The sequence below is a fragment of the Eutrigla gurnardus genome, assembly GCF_963514095.1.
Source record: "Eutrigla gurnardus genome assembly, chromosome: 10".
NCBI classification, from domain to species: domain Eukaryota; kingdom Metazoa; phylum Chordata; class Actinopteri; order Perciformes; family Triglidae; genus Eutrigla; species Eutrigla gurnardus.
In genome coordinates this window covers 22,203,664-22,223,231 of record NC_139924.1, presented here as the reverse complement: position 1 = coordinate 22,223,231, position 19,568 = coordinate 22,203,664, and the positions used below count along the sequence as shown (strand labels likewise).

The 19,568-nt window shown below is 44.2% G+C and overlaps 1 protein-coding gene across 2 annotated transcripts in view; it reads right to left on the bottom strand.

Moving 5' to 3' along the window:
• Nucleotides 1-19,568, bottom strand: part of ecel1 (endothelin converting enzyme-like 1) — a 40,062-nt gene that overhangs the window by 1,573 nt on the left and 18,921 nt on the right. Inside the window, exons 7-16 of one of the 2 annotated variants that reach the window (XM_084018769.1) lie at nt 14,344-14,566; nt 10,753-10,851; nt 10,114-10,188; nt 9,135-9,238; nt 8,266-8,324; nt 5,934-5,985; nt 2,541-2,608; nt 1,901-2,049; nt 1,072-1,137; nt 678-773 (exon numbers count right to left, since the gene is read on the bottom strand). In XM_084018769.1, the coding sequence (XP_083874895.1) occupies nt 678-773; nt 1,072-1,137; nt 1,901-2,049; nt 2,541-2,608; nt 5,934-5,985; nt 8,266-8,324; nt 9,135-9,238; nt 10,114-10,188; nt 10,753-10,851; nt 14,344-14,566 (991 nt within the window). The remainder of the gene's footprint in view (nt 1-677; nt 774-1,071; nt 1,138-1,900; nt 2,050-2,540; nt 2,609-5,933; nt 5,986-8,265; nt 8,325-9,134; nt 9,239-10,113; nt 10,189-10,752; nt 10,852-14,343; nt 14,567-19,568) is intronic. The other variant, XM_084018770.1, reaches the window with a different exon arrangement.

Genomic DNA, 19,568 nt, shown 5'->3' with positions numbered 1-19,568 from the left:
GAAGCCGGAGAACCCGGAGAGAACCCACGCGTACACGGGGAGAACATGCAAACTCCACACAGAAGGAACCCGGGCCGACCCGGGAATCGAACCCGGGATCCTCTCGCTGTGAGGCGACAGTGCTACCCACTACACCACTGTGTAGCCCTTCTCATATTATTTAATTTAAATAATTGTTTGAGGCCCAAAGAGGTAAAATAATCCAAAAACCAAAGACTAGAGGAAAATAAACGATACAAACTTGTGCAAAAGGACATTGTTTCCCTGCTTATCTACCTCTGTAATCGTGTCATCACCCCTCAGATTTATCTTCTGACCCTTTTCATATCACTTCCTTGTGGCAACAGCTTGAAAGTTGAAAGCTAAAACACTGCAAATTGCATTAAAAAGTGTGTCTAGATTTTGCCAACGTTACATAAAGCCATGAATGTCAATGATCGTCGTAATAGTTCCAAGGAGCAGGGGTGGTCTGGTGCTTAGAGCCACTGTGTTGTCATCAACGCTGCGTTGTTGATCCTTCCGACTGTTAATGCATCCATCAGCCGATGTTGGGATCATACATAACTCCTACCTGCTCTCTATGATCGGTCCCTCCAGCCGAGAGTGGCAGCTTAAATGATTTAACATGTAAATGTGATGAGAGGCAGTAGTGTGACGCTGTTGGGAGGCTTCTGTACCTGAGCAAAGGCAATGAAGACCAGCTGTTCGTGTGTGTATTTGAGGCCAGGCAGTGGCCTCTCTGGACCATGTTCCCTCACCCACTTCTGATACGCCTGGGCAGTGAGACAGGCGTGGAGGGGAAGACAGGAGATACAAAGTCAATTATGACCCAACGTTAGCATATTCTCTGAGAGAAACTAAGATCTGAAACCAAACAGGACATTCATCCCTGAAACATGATGGAAGGTTTACTTCAGCCAACGTAACGTTGACCAGCAGCATGATGACAGTATTGTTGCATTGGGATTTCCTTTGTGCTAGATTAACACACACACAAGGCGTTTATACACAGAGACCCTGAAGCCACGTAGCCAGAGTATCTGAACACTGATGGTGTGGAATATTACTTACATAGTAGGACAGCTTGAGCCCTCCCATGTCTGCTATGTTCTCCCCCAGCGTCAGACGACCGTTCACCTAGACACACAGGAAGGAAACACCAGAAGCACTGAAACACTCCAAGGAGGTACTTCAATCCAGGGTCTGGCATGCGATCGAAAGACAAACCTGAGTAGTTTTTCATTGAAGATCCTTCACATGTTTAAAAGAAAAACTCTACATTTTAGAAAATATGCTTTAGATTTGCACTTCTCTTTCTTTAGTTTGAGCCCAGAATGGTCGATATTGAAGCAGCAGACGATGACATCTTCTGACCTTTTTTTGCTCAAGGGAAGACCAAAAGCCATGGATGCTTCATTTCCCACAATACAATGCACTTTTGTTCAAATCTGCCTGTCTAGATACACGTCAACATTTTTTACTTCCCCAGTTTTGAATGCAGACTCTTTGTTCTTAATCATAATGCATAATCTGATATCAACCCGATGACATCACCAGGGTTACCTACCCAGACTTGACAAAGCTCCCCCAGGGCCATCAAAGCTCTGTTGTTTTACACAGTAGTACTAAGTAAACTCATCTTTATATGTGAAATGTTGTTCTCCTTTAAGGAAATATACAGTACATGTTATCATGTGTATCTAGTTCACCACCGATGTAATCAGAAATAACAATAAATCAAGCTGCATCATATAAGAGGAGGACACTGACTTGCTGACATATGATTTTCAATATAAACCTTATATCTTTGCAAAATATCAGCTGACCCATACATCTATGTGATATTATACTGATAGTGTGTGTGTGTGTGTGTGTGTGTGTGTGTTGTGCCCAGACCCACCCTTTGGTTATAAATGGTGAAGTTATCGTAGAGCTTGACGATGCATTCGGCCTTCTTCTGGAACTTCCTGTAGGAGTCCTCGGTCCACCACTGTTTCAGGTTGCCGTGGCGGTCGTACTGGCCCCCTAGGGACATGAACCATTGCATCACTAAGATGAAGGGCAAAAGGGCAGGGGAGGGGCAGTGTTAGCATGGCGACAGCACATCCTGCAACTTTCCTTCACGGTCCAAAAAAGCTGCCCATCTTTGAAGCTTTTTTTGTTGCTGCGGGAGTCGAACCATTAGGAGGCAAAGTGTTGTAGCGTTGAGCTTGGCTGACGCATCCAGTCCAAAGGCCAACTGAGCTGGTTTACCAGCCAACTAAATTTGTCGAATGACTGTCTGCCACAGAAGCCTGTGGTTTCCTGATGCATCTAGATTGGCAGCCCTTTTGACTGGAAGCGGGAGTTGTGAGATTGTGGCTTAAAAGTAGTCTTTACGGTCGCGGGCAGATCCCACAAATGTCACGAAATTACACAAATCATCAGGGAAGCCTGGCTCTTTCTGTGAAATAGAACGGTTTGATGTGATGGCAGGAGGGCAACATGGGCGTATGAGCACCGTGGTGATGGATTATATGTGGAGAGGCTGCACTTCTTACCCCAGTCATCATATCCATGTGTGAGCTCGTGGCCAATGATCGCTCCTATCCCTCCGTAGTTCAGAGACCTGCAGCAGAGAGGAGGAATATTCACTATTACACACAACTAACACTTCCTTGGTGTCTACTGCCTTAAAAATAAGTCTTTAATTGCCTCTAGCAAGATTATGAACTTTTCAAATAAAAGTTAAATTCCTCAGCAATAAAACACATTCTTGATCATTTGATTTTAGTTTCCTTGTAAAGATTAAACGTATTTGCTTTCTTTCTTTGATGCAACTCTCACATCTGTCTGTTGAACATGAAGCTAGAGCCGCGACACAGTTAGCTCACCAAACACGTTGGAAAGAGGCGAAAAGCTAGCCGGGCTCTTGGTTTTTATCATAACTAATGAGGTGTATCATGTTAATTACTGCGCTCTACAAATGCTGCTTCTTTAAAGGTCTGAAGCATATTGCACACAGCCTTAGATGTCTTCTTTATTCATGGCATTAGAGATGCAGCCTTTTATCTTTTAATGTAGTAACATCTAGTCAATATGTGCTCGCTCCACAGACAGCCAAAGTTAGGTCTTTGCATATCTACTCACTTCAGAACAAAGCAATATGCCTTTTGACTGATTCGAGGTGTCTCATTACAGAAGGCTCCCTGGCTTTCTTCCCTTGTTTTTGCCCCGTTGTCCTCATTGCTAATTCCGCTCAGCTAAGCTAGACTAACTGAAATGCACTTAGGATGTTGGATCCATGTGGTTCAGAGCAGCATTGAATAAAAAGCAGCTCCGTGCCACATCTTTCTTTACCGTTTTTGCAAACATCTGTTTTACACGTGAGGAATACAATCAGCATCGGGACCTCTCAGCTTGAGTGTGAACATAGATCTTATTTTTCCCAAGTTGTTGTTATAAAAGCACGACAACCTCTAACAGGTCCCGACCTTGCATAAGCAACCACTGAACCCAGAACCTGCATGTGGTCCCCTACTTCCAAAAAAGCAGCGGGTCGCTCCACCCCTCCTTGACCCCGGGCCGAGCCGGAGTGCTGTCTTTGCGCTGCATGTAGATATGGAGAAGGATGAAAGGGCAGACTCGGGTCTATTCACATGGCTACGTCTGAAAATGACTTTCTGACAGCTAGTCGATACGCTGCCTCACACAGGGCCGACTCCCCCACTAAACTAACCGGCTGATTGAAGCTTCATTATACTCAACGTGGTGGTGGAGGAGGAGGTGTGTGTGTGTGTGTGTGTGTGAGACTGAATGAGTGAAAGTTCGTGGGAGGTTAGGGCTACTGCAGTAATAACTTCAAGGGGACACACACACACACACACACACACACTTTACCACACCATTAATTAATATTGATTAGCATGCATGGCAGCAGGTAGAAGCAGTGGTTGTGATCACCTCTAATGAAGACATAGAAGTGTTAGCTAATGTACGGTACATAAATTGCTAATTGAGTAGTGTGTGTGTGTGTGTGTGTGTGTGTGTGTGTGTACTCATGCAGCGGGTGCTGCTCTGTTGTATGCATTGGCTTAGAATAATACTGGATACTGGCAGCAGCAGGTTCACCCAGAGTGAGTAGCTCTGGTTAACAAAGGGTTCATTGAGTGGTAAAATATAGTTGTTTACCTGAACATTCCTCAGTGCTGCGGTGCATCGGCTCTTTACTGCCCGTTTTCTAAACCATCACAACTTTGTGGATTGATTTTTATGCCAGGCAGCCATTTGGTTTTAATTCATGCCAGCGTTGTTTGCAAAGCAACTTGCAGAGAGTTGAAACCTACTTGTGACAGGTGATCCATCACTGTAAACAAATGTTTCAGCTGAATCGCTTTCTTGTCGGTGTGTTCAAGGACACTCCGACATCTGAGTTAACGGTCTATTATTTTAATGGATTTTTTAAATGTTCTTTGTTCATTCTCTGCTTCATTTTAATTATTGATGGTATAACCATTGAAACCTTTTTTTTTTTTAAACGGTAGCATTCTCATGTCAATATAAAGCTTGCACTAGATTTTCACACTGAATGATTGAAAGGAAAACGATGGTTCCCTGTAAGGTATGAAGTCAAGCAATACGTTTTAGTATGCTTAAACAATACAGTCAATCAAATGTGGAAAAAGAATAAGAATGATTCAAATAAGCATTATTATCTCCACATTTTTATTCACTGTTTTATCCATCGTCATTTTATTTTGTCTTTATATTCCCACCTTAATTTATTTAACAGATTTATTGTTTGATTTTGGCAGCCCTGTGACTCCACAGTCAAGTACTTAGAGCTGGTATTGGAGGTTTTGCAGATCTTCAAAGCAACATTTAACACTTGAGAAGTTGGCCTTCCCTCTTAGCAGCAACTCAATACCTAATTTAGGAATGTAATCACTGCTGAATACTTAATGTCAACATTTAAATACCTCCTTATAATTTCTCTCTTTCAAAGTCAGTTTCAAGTCGTGCTATTCCTAAAAAATGATTTCAGGAAGCTCATTTCACCTCGTTATTTTGGTCACTACATAAAAAGACCATCGGTGAGGGAACGTAGACGGACGGGTCTACACAACGGTCCGGTCCAGATGAGCTTCAAATCTCAAGTCCTAAACTAAGAGTTTAGAGTCATAATTCCCTCTCCAACCTGCACATTTGTTTGTTTCTGCTGTTGTACGCAAAAAAACCCCAAAACTTTGATATATTGTTTTCCAACCGGTGCTCAGTAAGGTAACGAGAGTTCTTCATGGTCCACTCCGGTGATTAAGTTTAAAAATGAGGAATTCACTCACTGATGAGATTCCCGTAATCATGGCAATTAGACATTTTTTTACATTTCAGATGTTTGCAAGTTTAATAGCATTAAGATTTAACTGTTAATTCAACTATGTCAAAAGCTTTGCCCATCAGCAGCTGCATTTAGAAACCTTGTATCGGCCGAGAAATACCCGTATCTGTCTGGACTGAATTTAAAAACACAAGGAGCTTCTATATAAATGTACATCTAAATGGGGAATAATTTGTGTTCGGATTCCAGTTTTGACCAATAATGCCGTGGCTCTTTATCCATCAATTTCTAATCACAAGAGGCTCACTGAGATAAATAGAAGCGACGGAGTCAGACGGAGAGGCTATCTACTTTCGTTCACCATCAAATTACCCGATGGACTCGCATTTAGGGAGGCGACCTTTCAATGACACCTGTTTCATTAGTGGGACCTTGTTCAGTAATTGAGCTCTTGGTGGGTAGTTAAATTGGTTCGTTGGGACTTCGGGGGAAGCAGAGGTTTGCCAGACTAACGCAGCCGTTAATGACCTTTGTTGTTGGCGGCGGTGGCGGCGATGTTGTTGCCTCCCTGTGGACCGCAGCAGGGAAAGGCAGCATCAGGAGGAGGACTACTTACTGTGGGAACTCGGGGTTGTAGAGAGTGGGCTGAAGGATGCCGGCAGGAAAGACTGGAAAATGAAAGAAAAGACAGAAACAACATGAGGGGAGTTGTCCAGATTTAAAAAAAAAATCAAAGTCAGCACATTGATACAGTCTCTTTTTTAGAGGAAATGGAAAACACTGATGCCTTAAAGCCGCGTGAGCCAGGATGTAATGTATAGTGCAGCTGCTAGAGAGCACAGTGACAGATAGGCTTTCTATTTCCAGCACACATTCAGAGCTAACATCTCCTCCACATGCGCATGAAGCTGCATCTAACAACCACTTCTGAACCTCCACACCATCACACACTCCGGAGACGACATTTAGCTCACTGAAATCGTCACCCGGATTCTCTTGAACTCTTTCAGACGTTTCCATCAAAAAAATGATCCCCTGTTACCGCTCTCTGGTGTCAGTAGCTGAAGTTTCCTGCTGGATCATGTATAGAATATTATTATTGAACTGATCACAGGATGTCACTAGCAGGATGAATTCAGTAGAGTGACAAAAATATAATGTGACTCATAACCAAAGAAAGGAAAGGCTGTAGCTCTAAAAGACTTGGTTCATTGGCGTGAAATGACCTTTGAATCACTAATAATTTGACTGTTGACGTTTCTTTGGCCACCTGTCCACCACTTTGGTCCAGACTGAAATGTCTGATGGCTGATGTATGGATTGCTATGAAATATTGTGCAGATATTCATGCTCCTTAGAGGATGAAGCCTAATGACTCTGAAACAACCATTGACAAGATGGTTTGGCAACAAATATGATCATGTTCCCCTCAGGAGGAATTGTAATGCATTTTAATAACCTTAATTGGTGATCCCCCCTGACTCTCAAATGACATTCCCATCAGCCTCAGCTGTACTCAGTACTCTGTATTTAGTGCTAATTACCAAATGTAAGCACGCTAACCATAAACTACGACAGAGTTAGCATGTTAGCATTGACATAATGTGCACGTCTGTATTTACAGTAGCTGAACGAACTACTGTCCATCCTCAAAGAGCAGCTGGCATGGCTGGAGACGCTGTTCATCATGTTTTTTACAGACTTATAGTTGAGGCTGTGGCGTAAAACAAGTGGTTCCCCCATCAGAATCCAGTATGTCAACCTCCAGTTCACATGTCGTCCCAAGTGTCCTTGGGCAAGATACCGAACCTCAAACTGTCCCCGAAGACCATATGGTTTGGAAGTATTTTGATTTAACTTGAGTATTTTACGGCCTTCGGTGTGTGATTGAAATTATTAGATTGGGTTGGGAGTGTGTGTGTGTGTGTGTGTGTGTGTGTGAATGTTGACATGTATTGTAAAGGGCGTTGAGTTTGTTAAAAAGACTAGAGGAGAGAATTGCAGGTCCATTTACCAAATTGAATAATCTAAAAAAACAAACAAATTAATTGGCTATTTCACTAACCATGATTGGTGTTGGAAAAGTGATGATGATGATGTAGGTAATCTGGATTTGACATTATCAGTATCAGTGTGGGTGAAATCAACCATTAACTGACTCTGAGCCAAAGTTGTCCATGTATAAAAAAAAAAACCCCACTACGTCAGGGAGCTACTTTTAATTAAATCCTTGTCCTTGTCTCTTTATGTTCAAACAGGACCTGATTCTATAAATTGAATAAAGGGAGCCGAAGTGATGGATGTAAAACGTAAGTGGGCAATATTAATTTGATTTTTTTTTTTTTAAAAAGAAGGAGAATATGAAAATGAACACAGAGATGAGAACTGAAGTGGCTGGTTTTAAGTGAGAGAAATAATGTGTGCGGGTTAAAGAAATGACCCAGGGGGCTTTGATGACTGTGTTTGTCTGACTCCTCCTGTCCTCTAGCATCAGCTTGCGAGCACACCATTGATTTTTCTGCGAGAGATTAAATCCTGCTGGCAGGCAGACACAGACAAGCGGGCCAATCACGGGAGAAGACGACGGGAGGGAGGGGGGGGGGGGGGGGGGCAGCGCAAGGCCAGATTTGTACAAACTCGGCTGTTACTGCTTGTTTTTTCCTCCAGGGGGGTATTAAGTATGTGAGGTGGAGATCAGAGTAGAAAGTGAGCAATGAGAAAGAATATGATATGTGGAGGTGGCGTCGCTCCCCCCCCCCACCCTCCAAGCGTCCGCGGCGTTTGACCTGTCGAAAACAGACGGCGCCGCTTTGAAATTGTGTGTAACTAATGCGTGGTGCAGGATGGCAGCGAGGAAAGGAGTGTGTGTGTGTGTGTGTGTGTGTGTGTGTGTGGAGGCGACTGAGAAAACAAATATCAGTGTGTGCAATGAAGAATCACACACTCACCCATTTGGTTCTTGTTCGGGAGGTAGTAGGCGTTCAGGGCCTGAGGAGGGAGAAGCCACCTGAGGAAAACAGTGTAAGAAAAAAAAACAGGGTTTTAAAGACGGGACACACACACACACACACACACACACACACACACACACACACACACTCCAATCATCAATCTACCTCCTCCAAAACACTGATCCTGAACAGAATCCCAAACACCTCGGCCTCTTTGCCTAACCCTACCGGTGAGAAATAGTCGATGTGTGTGGTCCCACGGCCAAAGTTCCCATCTGCATATGAAGCCGCGGACCGTCGTGGTAATCCACTTAAGGCCACACAGATCGATTGGCACAGAATCCCTCAAATGACTAACTGAAAGTTTGAGAATCCCCCTTTTTTTTTGTAGGAGTGAATGTCATCTGCAGTATGTGGAGGGATGGAAGGACGAGTGTTTCTTTCTTTATCAGCAACAAGACTGAGCAAGCGATGAAAGGTTCACTTTTTTAGTGATGAAAGTGTGTGATTTAACTCTTCGGGGCCAATGAAACGGTTGTTTTGAGCCCACCTTGGAATACTAATGTGACTCTAATGTGTTGTCATAGCAGAGAGGCGCTCCATCCGGGGGTACAGGTTTTCAGAAAAATGAATCTGCATGTCCCGAAGCACTTTTCTGCCGCCTGTCTGCCGCAGATAAGTAAGTCAAATGGATTTACTCCAGCTGTGTGTGTTGACTCCGGTATCTGCTGGTTTAATTTAGAGGCGCGTCAACAAATGTGTCAAACTAAGAAGAGATTCACGCGGGGGACACATGTTGGGCATGTCAAACTTATTAGAGGGGCACGCACTCGGCGTGGCGTAACGCGAGGGGAAACGACACTCACGCCGTCTTGTCCACTTCTTCCCGGATCTTCTTCACCGACAGCTTGATGTTGAACTCGATGCTGTTGATGATGTTCTTGAAGTAGGTCTTCTCGTCCACATCGAACTGCAAACAATCAAACAAAAGGTATGAAGTGACTGTGAACGCCTCTCATGTCTGTTAAAGGAGCAGTTTGACATTTTTTTAAATTGGGATTGTTCCATCGCTGTGTTCCAGGATGATTACTACCTACGCCAAAGAGGTTACGTTATTGTTCGTTTGTTTGTCAGCAGGATGATGGAAAAACTACAGGCCTGATTATCACGTCACATGGTGGGAGGGTGTAGTGTGGACCGAGGAGGGTGTAGTGTGGACCGAGGAGGGTATGAAGCAAATGACACAGCACACAACAACAAGGCACGTCTTCTTATGTTGGCAGGAGGAGAACTAATTAGCTGTTTGCAGCTTGTGGTCGAGACGGGGGGGCAGCAGTCGTTGCAGACACACTTAATGCAGACCTGCACTGTACTTAATGGGTAGTTTATTTTATGTAAAACAGCATAAAGGAAAATACTCAAGTAACGTATAAGTTCTTCAGAACTGTATTGAAGTACAGTATTTCGGTGCCACTTCCCCCTGCTGATGTGAGTCACCTCCCATACTCTTAGCACCACATTTATGATGCACTCGATGGTTTCCCATCCACATTGTCTCCACATGTTCAGTACGCACATCTGTATATACAGCTGCCCCCACTCGTTTCTCACAGCTCAGCTCCCTGCTACCAGCTTGTACACACACCTGGTTGCTCCGACATACTTGAAGTAGATTATTTATTGGAGATGTCTTGGCCAATATTACACCTGCACCTGACGTATTTTTTTTTTCTCCCATCCGAATTCAATCACTCGGGTTGCATGTTAATGTCCGATGGAAGAATCATTCTAGTGACGGAGCAAGAAAAGAGATGCCGGGAAATGAAATCATGGCTCATGACTCACCCCGTATTCCTGATCTATGAGCTCAGGTTTGAGCAGGAAGTCTGGGTATCCCGTCATCACCATCATGTACTTCAGCTGTGGAGAGAAGAAGAATAGAGTGTGATGGAGGGAAGGAAAGAACTGCTCCAACATCACCCCACATCCACTTGCTGTATGTAATACACACACACGCACACACACACACACACACACACACACACACACACACACACACACACACACACACACACACACACACACACACACACACACACACACACACACACACGCACGCACACGCACGCACATGCATCAACTAATCAAGCAAACTCAGTGTAATAGGATTACAGGGAAGCTCTTTATATTCAGCATGGCCCACTAAAAGGATTATAACTTCAGATTGTAAAAGTATTAGACGGGATATCTTGCAGTGCAGACCCTAAATCAGCGCCACAGAGAGATCCGGATTAGGCGATCCGCAATTCTCAATGTCAAGCCCTTGATGTATTCTATCGCACACTTCCATCTAAGCAAGCAATCAATCAAACCCCCGGAAAGAAAAGGAATTCCAAAGAAATAATGAAATCCTCTTTTTCAAATACTAATCGGATATGACAGGGAGTGGTGTTTGTAATGCAGAGGCTGAGCGAGGCTCTGCACCTTTGCCCTGGCAGCCTCCTTGGTGGCTTCGTCCATCCAGTCCAGCTCCTGCAGCCGGAGGTCCAGGGAGTGCTTTATGTCCTCTACCAGCTCCTGTACCTGGAGGGACATCACATGGAAGAAGTCTTCAAGGTTTTTTCAGTCGGTTCTGACTGTGAATTATGTGGTCTAAAATAAATACACTATAAGTTAGCAGACTTACTTTTTTACTTTTATCTAGGTTGATAATAACATTCATATTTCAAAGTAAAACTTCTTGAAAATAGGAGTACTACATATTATTCTAGTACACTTTCCACCCCTGTAATTCAGCCATGAATATTTCAGAGAATCATCCAGGGTTTTAACTTGCTGGATTTCCCCAAACCAAAAAGTTAAAGGTGTAATCAAAGTGGCCTCTCATGCTCCAGCAGATAGTGCCGCCGTTTTTCAGAGGGTTGCTTGCGTTACTAACGATTTGGATTTCTGTTATACCCGCTCGCCTACAGTGGTGGATTTACTTCCCTCTTTGGAGGCACACTGCTGCACGTTTTGATGTCAGTTCTGTGCAACTCAAAATCCCATGTCCGATATGTAATTGCCACTGACCCTATTTGCAGCTGAAACACCACAAGCCACAAGTCTAAGCGTTCAACCAGCACTGAAATGTTGATTTCATTTCACAAACAGCATGGGACACGGTCCTATTTTCCAGCTGCCAGCACCAACGCAAGTCAAAGTAACTGAAATGGGACGCTCTGACTTGTCATCTGTAATGGCACAAGGCTTTCAGTTGCAGTGCAACGTACAAGTTATAATGTGAGGAAGCTGCTAAGCCACTGTGAAACTATCAATACTGAGAATGCCTTTGATTCCTGCTTTTCCCCTCCAACTTCCAGAAGAATCCATTAAGATGAAGTCACCTCCACCTTGATGAAATATTATGGATGTGATGAGAGTGCACTCAAAACTGATTGATGTCACTTTTGCATCCTTGTTTTAGTTACAGGTCATATAAGGAAGCTATGAACCCAGCAGCCCTAACAACTATGTTTATATTAGGAATGTCCCAAACCAAGTCCTTTAATATTGGGTATCTAGTGATGCATTTATACAGCAGCAGTGATAGATATGTAATAGACATATTAAAGCAGCCGTAGATTCCTAAATTTGGCACAATATTTCACAAGCTAGCTAGTCCGAATACCGAAGCTATAAAATAATTCATCTTAGTTTAACTCCTAACTAGTATTGATCAGCTGATCGTCTTACTAGAGAAGAGTGTTGGTGCGGTTGGAGATACAGTAACATCAACACATTCTCACTCTCGTCGGCGTGGTCCTGCATTTCAGACTATGGATGCACTACTATTTTGCATGTGTCCTTTTCAGCTCTTTTCAAATCAACGTCTGTTTTCACAACGTGGTCAGGGTCAGGCTACATTCCCACTGTACATGTCAGTGGACGGATCTCATTGACTTTGCATGCGTCACAATATGCCGAAATTAATTGTGGGTCCGCTCAGTTGCATCGCTTGCGTCGCTTGCGTCAGAAAAGTTGAGAAAAATTCAACTTTTCAGGCGCAGACAGATCTGTCAGCCAATCAGATCGCTTTGTGCAACTCCCCCATGTGCCAGACACGCCCTCCCTCGTCCATCAATGGCCTGTCAACGGACATGTACAGTCTGTACGCTAAGGCAACAAACCAACAAGGTTTGGGAAAGAATTGTGGTTTGGGTTTAAATATGTATGTTTGGCAGGTAAAGTAAATTCAACCTGAAATGTTGTCAATGCTGTATCATTAGTAAACCCACCCACCCCAACCTCCTCCCTACGTGGACTTGATCGCTCTTTACTACACATGACCCGACTTCCTCTTTGACTCCCGCCATAACGACGCCCACGTAGAGCGTCATACAAACAACAGACATGTTTTATTTCAACCCGTCATCAAGTTGATTCATATTAATTAGTGACAGCTGATATGACCTGCAAACAGCAACGCTTGCCATTGAAACCAGTGAATAGTGACGTACAGCGAAGGCTAAAAATACGAAGGTGCTCCTTCAAGGTTATGTACACTTCTCCTGGTTAATGAGCGGGACATAACACAGCAAAGTACAGCACTTTACTTTTAATTTAAGCTGATGGTGATCCATTAAAATATGCCAAAAATTGGCCCTCATACCCATCCTTAGGATTGGACACATCTCCTTTATATTTTACAACTCTATAACGATCAGTTTACACCCAGTGTCACTGCAAAGAGTGTGCAAAGCAGGATGTAAGGGATCGTCATGCATCTGACTTTAGTTTGAGAGAAGAGTTTACATCCTGTCACAATCCAACAGCTCATGATGACATGCAGTATTTCACCATAACGTTGCAGAATGGTCCAACATCAGTGCTTCTTCTGCGTTGAGAAACTTTTAAAGAAGTATACAGGTGCTTTCTCAAACTACACTGCAGACACATCTGCTGCCGGGACATGTTGAGTCCTACATTGGCGATTCAGGATAACAAGAAAGCCTGTCTTTCCCGCCCTGTCTCTCATCTATCAGCCTCAGTTCCTGAGACTCATTAATTCCTCTTCATGCTGAGGTAAGCAGCATCCGTGAGTCGGCCGAGGCGAACACACATCGCCACTGGCTACAGGTCCGGTGCCTCTACTGTTGATAATGAGGTCTCCAACCTGTGTGGACATGCCGACTTAGTACAGACTGATGCTTAAGCGATGTGAAATGATCAGTGTGAGACATTCTATCCTGCTCACATTAGACCCTCCACATTACAACAAGGATCGTTGAATAACGTTTGGTTGCCCGTGGGATTAGAACTCCATCTGGCTAAAACCTCCAGTACTATAGGTGGAAGAATTCCTCTTTGCTATTCCTTTTCTTTAATTAGAAAGGCTCCATTAGCTTGAAGCATTATTGAAATTTACACTTAATATCTTATTAGAATCTTAAATGGAACATTAGGAGCCTGGGAATTTAAATTAAGGGACAATGAACGTGATTAGCGCCCAGAATGTATCCAGTTGTTGCTTTATGTTTTGACGGAGATTTAAAAGTTTGCAGGGAAAGAAGAACCGAGGCAGATCAATGTATGCTGAAGCACGCGGGGGGAACCGTGAGAGAATGAGAAGGAGGTGAAAGGGAGATGATGGAGGGCTTAACGAAAGAGAGCATGAGGTTACAGAGGTTAGAAATACTATTGGGAACCATATCCCCATGTCCTGGAGTGGGACATGGGTCCGCGATGAGAATACATATCGGTCAAGGATTAAGGGGAAAGAGATGGGGACCAAAGGGCAGAGGTGTGGGATTAGTGGTGAGTGGCCCAGGCAGAGAGAGCACAACCTGAAGATGTGAGAGGCAGAGAGACCATTCTGATTCTGTATCAAGACTCTAATTTGGCAGCACCGATCTTGCTTGACGTGCAGTTCATGAGTAGATTTCTAAAATGTCTGTTTCCGGCACTTGGGTAGAATTTGGCTACTGTCCAGATGGAATGAGTTAAATGAATATGGACAAAAATCAGGACAGAATGACCTGAATCCCTCCATCACTTCCATGTCTCTCCAGGCCTCCATCAGGCCTCCACCCCTACCTTGGCCTTGCTCTCTGAGGAGAAGTGCTGCTGGACGAACAGGGCTCCCAGTGCCATGCCAAAGTGTTTGTTTGCCTGAGTGAGGCACAGCCGGCCCAGCTCCAGCTGCTGCTCGGTGCCGTCGATCTCCCGGGAGAACTCGTGGATGGTGCTGCGGAAGGCGGTGGACAGGTGTTCACTTAGCGCCGCCACGATGCGCCACAGCATGTAGTTGTGGAGAACCCTAAGACAGAGGAAATGGTGGATCAGTTACATCATCATGCATTTGATTTGGATCTAATTCACCTTTGAACACCCATATGAGAGACGGCTGTTTTTAAATTAAAAACCAGAGGCAGTGAAAGTAGGCAAGTTAGTCAGTCATCTAATCGGATATATTGAGCATTTTGGTGTCTGTGTCGTCATCATTTCATATTTTAATTGACAACTTGAAAAACTGGTGTTCAGCAGTTGTTTGATTAAAGCTCCAGAAATGGCTTCTGCTTCGATACAAACCCAAAAGTACGCTTATAATAGTCCATGTAGCGCCACTCGGCCCCAAGTCACATTATGATATAATGCCAAAACATGGTATAACAGTAGCACAAGTTGAGAAGGGTGTGAAAACTCACAATGCAATGTCTGATCTTTTTTTTTTCTCACATAAACTCACATCAGTCCACATGAGGCATTAGCATCAAAACCCCTGACTGTATGGAACTGAACAATGGTGCGTTCGATTTTATATCAACTAAACATCCAAATGAAAGAGAAAACGTTTTACAGCGTTGCTTTAATGTCAAACTTTGTGTTTTGTTTATAAAGTGACATCTACAGTCTGGCTGTAATCTTTTCTTCATCTGGCCTGGAGGTCTGTTTTTCCAGCTGCCCTCTGAGCCCCTGACAGTCAGAAAAGTTTGAGAGAAAACAAGAAGGAGACAGTGATGGAGAGCGGATGGCGAGAAGTCAAGAGGGCCCGACAGTTTAAGAGCAGCTCCCCCTGATCCAGAGTGGCTCACAGCGGAGGGGTGAGGGAAATGTCACATGGGAGGAGAGAAAATGGATCATTCATTTTATGCATTCCAGCTGTGTGTTCTCTCCACAGACGATGGAGTGCCGGGGTGTCCTCGTGCCCCCACTGGGTGCACACATCTACTCTGCCCGGCGGGGACAAGTGGCCCCCTCTCCCACTGCGAGGCTCCATGCGGACCTCAAGGCATGTTGTTGTTGTAGTTTTCCAGTTTTTTTTCTTTTTCTTTTAATTTTCCCTATGCATGACAGATATTAAATCAAAAGCCTTGGCAACATCACCCCGAGGTCCCGCCAACAAAGCACTTGTGAAGTTAATTCACTGGAAAAGGGAGAGCAAGGCAAGAGGTGGATGAACGCACGGCGAGCACGTGAACGAGAGACTCGGAGGGCGTCCGCGATGATCAGTACCGATCAACGGTCATGTGTTACAGGTGTGGTGGCGTCGCTTGGTTTGCTTGTTTGTGTAATATTGTTGTCCCCTGCTCGTTGCTTGTATCTATATAGTCGTCATCCTTGGACAGGTATGAGTTTGAATACATGCGTGTATGTGTGTGTGGGAGTGTGTGCAGCTCCATGCGTGATGGAATTCATCTATATGATAATGATGACTGCTTCTCCATGTGTGTGGGAAGAGATGAGTAACATTTGGCTGGAGGCATCTTAAAGGAGAAGTAATAATAATCTGGATTTACACAAAGAGTTCAAGGAAGGTTTGGAATGACAATATTCAGATATAATATCAGACGGCTGTATAGGAAGTGGGCAGGCCGTAATTTTATTAGTTACCAATATTCTTTCATGCGACGTGTGATGTACTGCGTAACCCACAATCAACCCCCCCCTTACATGGTCATACATGAGCCACAGCGGAGCTAGACGAAGGCAGAGGGCCGACTGAGCTGCACAGATCAAGCAGTAGGTCTTAATCACCGGAGGACTGAGTGAAGGCTCATTAGCCGGATGGATTTTAATGGGGCTAGTTAGGAAGATGAACAGACACTGTCCCTGTTGCACTGCATCGACACATTACCACAGGTAATGACCCTGCAGGTAATGGAGGAGGGAGGGACTCCTCTCTGCTACGGTCATTTCACACGGCGAAGCAAAAAATGTGGTCATTTGACGCGTTAAATAATAAAACACAAGCCAACGCAAACAGCACGGAGACAGGAAGTGGTGCATTTTTGTTTTCTTATTTTGGCAGAGACTTTTAATGACTAGACTTTCAGCTCAGGAGACCCATGCTGGGAGTCAAATCTCAACTACTGAATGCCATCGTGCCGTGAAATCAACCGAACCGCTTCATCTGAAAACCTACTGCGTGTCTCTGGAACGCGGTGGACCCAGCAGGAAGTGAGTCCTCGACTCTTTCCCTCATGAACGCGCGTAGAAATCGTACAATGAAACGCACCTATATAAACACGGGGAACGATCGACTGGTCTCGCCTGGCCCCCGAAATTGCTCGGGAAAGAATAACACTGGCTTCCTTCGCCCGCGTACACACACACACACACACACACCCTCGAGAGTGACGGAGGGAGCAGATGGAGAGGAAGAGAGCGGCGGCGAGGGAGGAGAGTGTGTGTGAGAGAGACGCTGGTGTTGTCATTATGCTTTCCCCTTCATTGGAGGCCTGCTCATCTGGCTAATGGGATTGGCTGCATCGCAATGTGTGGGGACTGCACACACACACACACACACACACACACACACACACACACACACACACACACACACACACACAAACACACTGGAGGAAGAGAGAAGAAAGACTGAAGGAGGATGAGGAGACGGAGGTGTGACAGCTCTTGTCAGTAGAATTGTATGACGGGAGAGTCATCAATGGGAGAACATGGGATGGGTGGAGGGAGAGGATAATGGGGGGGGGGGGGGGGGGGCTTGGTCAATAGATGCCTGGAAAGATGGAGGGTGTGTATTCTCACTGATGGGAGGGATTGAGAAATGGACGCAGGGGAAATGGGAGCGCGATGGATGGATGGAGTTGTCAACAGCAACCTGAAAGCACCGAGGATGAAGAAAGGGAGAAAAGAAATGATGTGTAGAAGGAGGATGACGGGTAATAAAAGGGAAAGGAAGAGGATGGAGATGCATGGGTGGATGGATGAAGAAAAACGTCCGGGGTTTTCACAGGAAGTACGGCAACAACGCGTGAAAGACAGAAATGCAACAGGAAGAAAGAAATAGAGGAAGGATGATTGATCCATTCAGTTTTAACCATTCAACATGTCATCCTGAACCACACAACTGTCGAAACTGTGTCCGTCTGAACCTTTGACTTTTCCGTAACCTGTTCACCTCTCAGAGCGCCGACTCACAAGAATACTTCTGTTTTTGCTGCATTCATGTGAATGTCAGCGTGTTCCAGCCTTTTCATCTGTGTTATATCTTCAAGAGTGCTCTCCGACAGAAAGTGTGTGTGTGTGTGTGTGTGTTTGTGCGTGTGTGTGTGCATGTGTGTGTACTAAATAGTACAAAGAGCTTTTCTGTGGTCCATTAATGGCCTGAAGAGGAACAAAACCTCCACTCCATCTGCTCTACTGGACAATGATACAATGGGCCAACACCTCTGCCACGACCTTTGCCCCCCACTGCATGAAGCCAAACAATGGCTTACTGTGTGGGGGGGTATATGTGTGTCTCTGTGTGTCTCTCTCTCTGTGTGTGTGTGTGTGTGTGTGTGTGTGTGTGTGTGTGTGTGTTTGCAGGGTTCTTTCTACTTTCTGTGTGGTTAGACGTGCAGGAGAGTTATATAAACAAAGACATGCAATTCTGTGCAATTCAATTCGCATTTCACGACTTTAATAAAAACTCATGAAACATGAGAATTCCTCCATCTCACGTCAAGAAAAAAATGTAATCAATTGCCCATGAAGTTTTCAGAGCAGACAGATTTGACTTGACTGACATTGTTATTGTAGTTGCCATTACGTCACTTTACTTTTATGGATGGTAATATTGGTCTTTCAATTAATCTGTCCATCAGTTTGGTCCAGACTGAAATATGGCAGTCTAACTGTTGGATTGAACATCAGCATATTTTGCACAGACAGACCCTCAGACACCCTGAAGTGAGTCAGCAGTTTTGCACTATTTCCGTTGAATTTTTAAGCTGTAACATGTACTATAAAGGTGGTTTTTAACGAGTAGCTAGATGAGAATACAAAACAACGACTAGTCAGCCTTGAGCCGAGTGCTGACGATGTGAAGCCAATGCGACTTTGGTGTAGCTCGTTTACAGCCTCACTTTAGCGTTTCACTTCCTGCGATTGCATTTACTGTTCAAAAAGCGTGAGAGCAGTGTTTATTTCTGAAGATGACCTTGATGAACAAAAGGTGAAATAAATAACGTTTATCTGCCACGGAGCATATTTTCCCCAACAATTACATCTATGACTTTTTGTCGAGTGAACAGTGTGATAATAACGTCCGGGTTGCTCTCCAAAAGTATGTCATCCCTGCTGCACTCTATTCACGGTCCCCAGAGGATGAATCCTGATGACCTTGGTGTTCCTCTGACTACTCCTCGAGCCACCAGCAGCCTGACATTCATTGTTTTATGTGACACGTTTAAACAAAGGATAGATTGCCCTGATTTTTGATACAGACATTTGTGTTTAGCCCAGGATGAATAGTTATTACTGTTGTGATCACTTAACTTAATAAATTACATGTTTATTACTGTATCTAATACATTGGTTTGTGGCCAAATAGCTGCAAATAACCTGCTAATGTTAGTATTTAGACAAACTGTACCTTATTATGCTTGACTCTTAGTCTTGTTATCTCATTTACTTGATGTTATGCCATGGCCTCATCTATAGAGACAATACCGATACAAGTTTTTGTTTCATTTTCTGTGTAAAATCCTTACTGATATTGAAATTCATTAAATTAATTGCGAGGAATAGTAAGCATGTATTACACCCAACAGATGGAGCAGTAGGGGAAGGAAGTGGATCGCCTTTCTTAATTTTTCAACAGGATTTTGCACCGTCAGGTTCAAATTCCCAGTGTTATCCCACTGTGAGTTTCCCAGGGTCTGTGTTTATTGTTGTGCGTGAGGCTTGTTGCTTGCTGTGTTGACTGGCAAACAATGGGCAGCGGTGCAGAGACCCCTTGATGTGAGGAACCGGGGCATTTCTAACCAGATCTCATAAGCTATGCTAATAAGCTCCACCCCTTCAGGAAACTG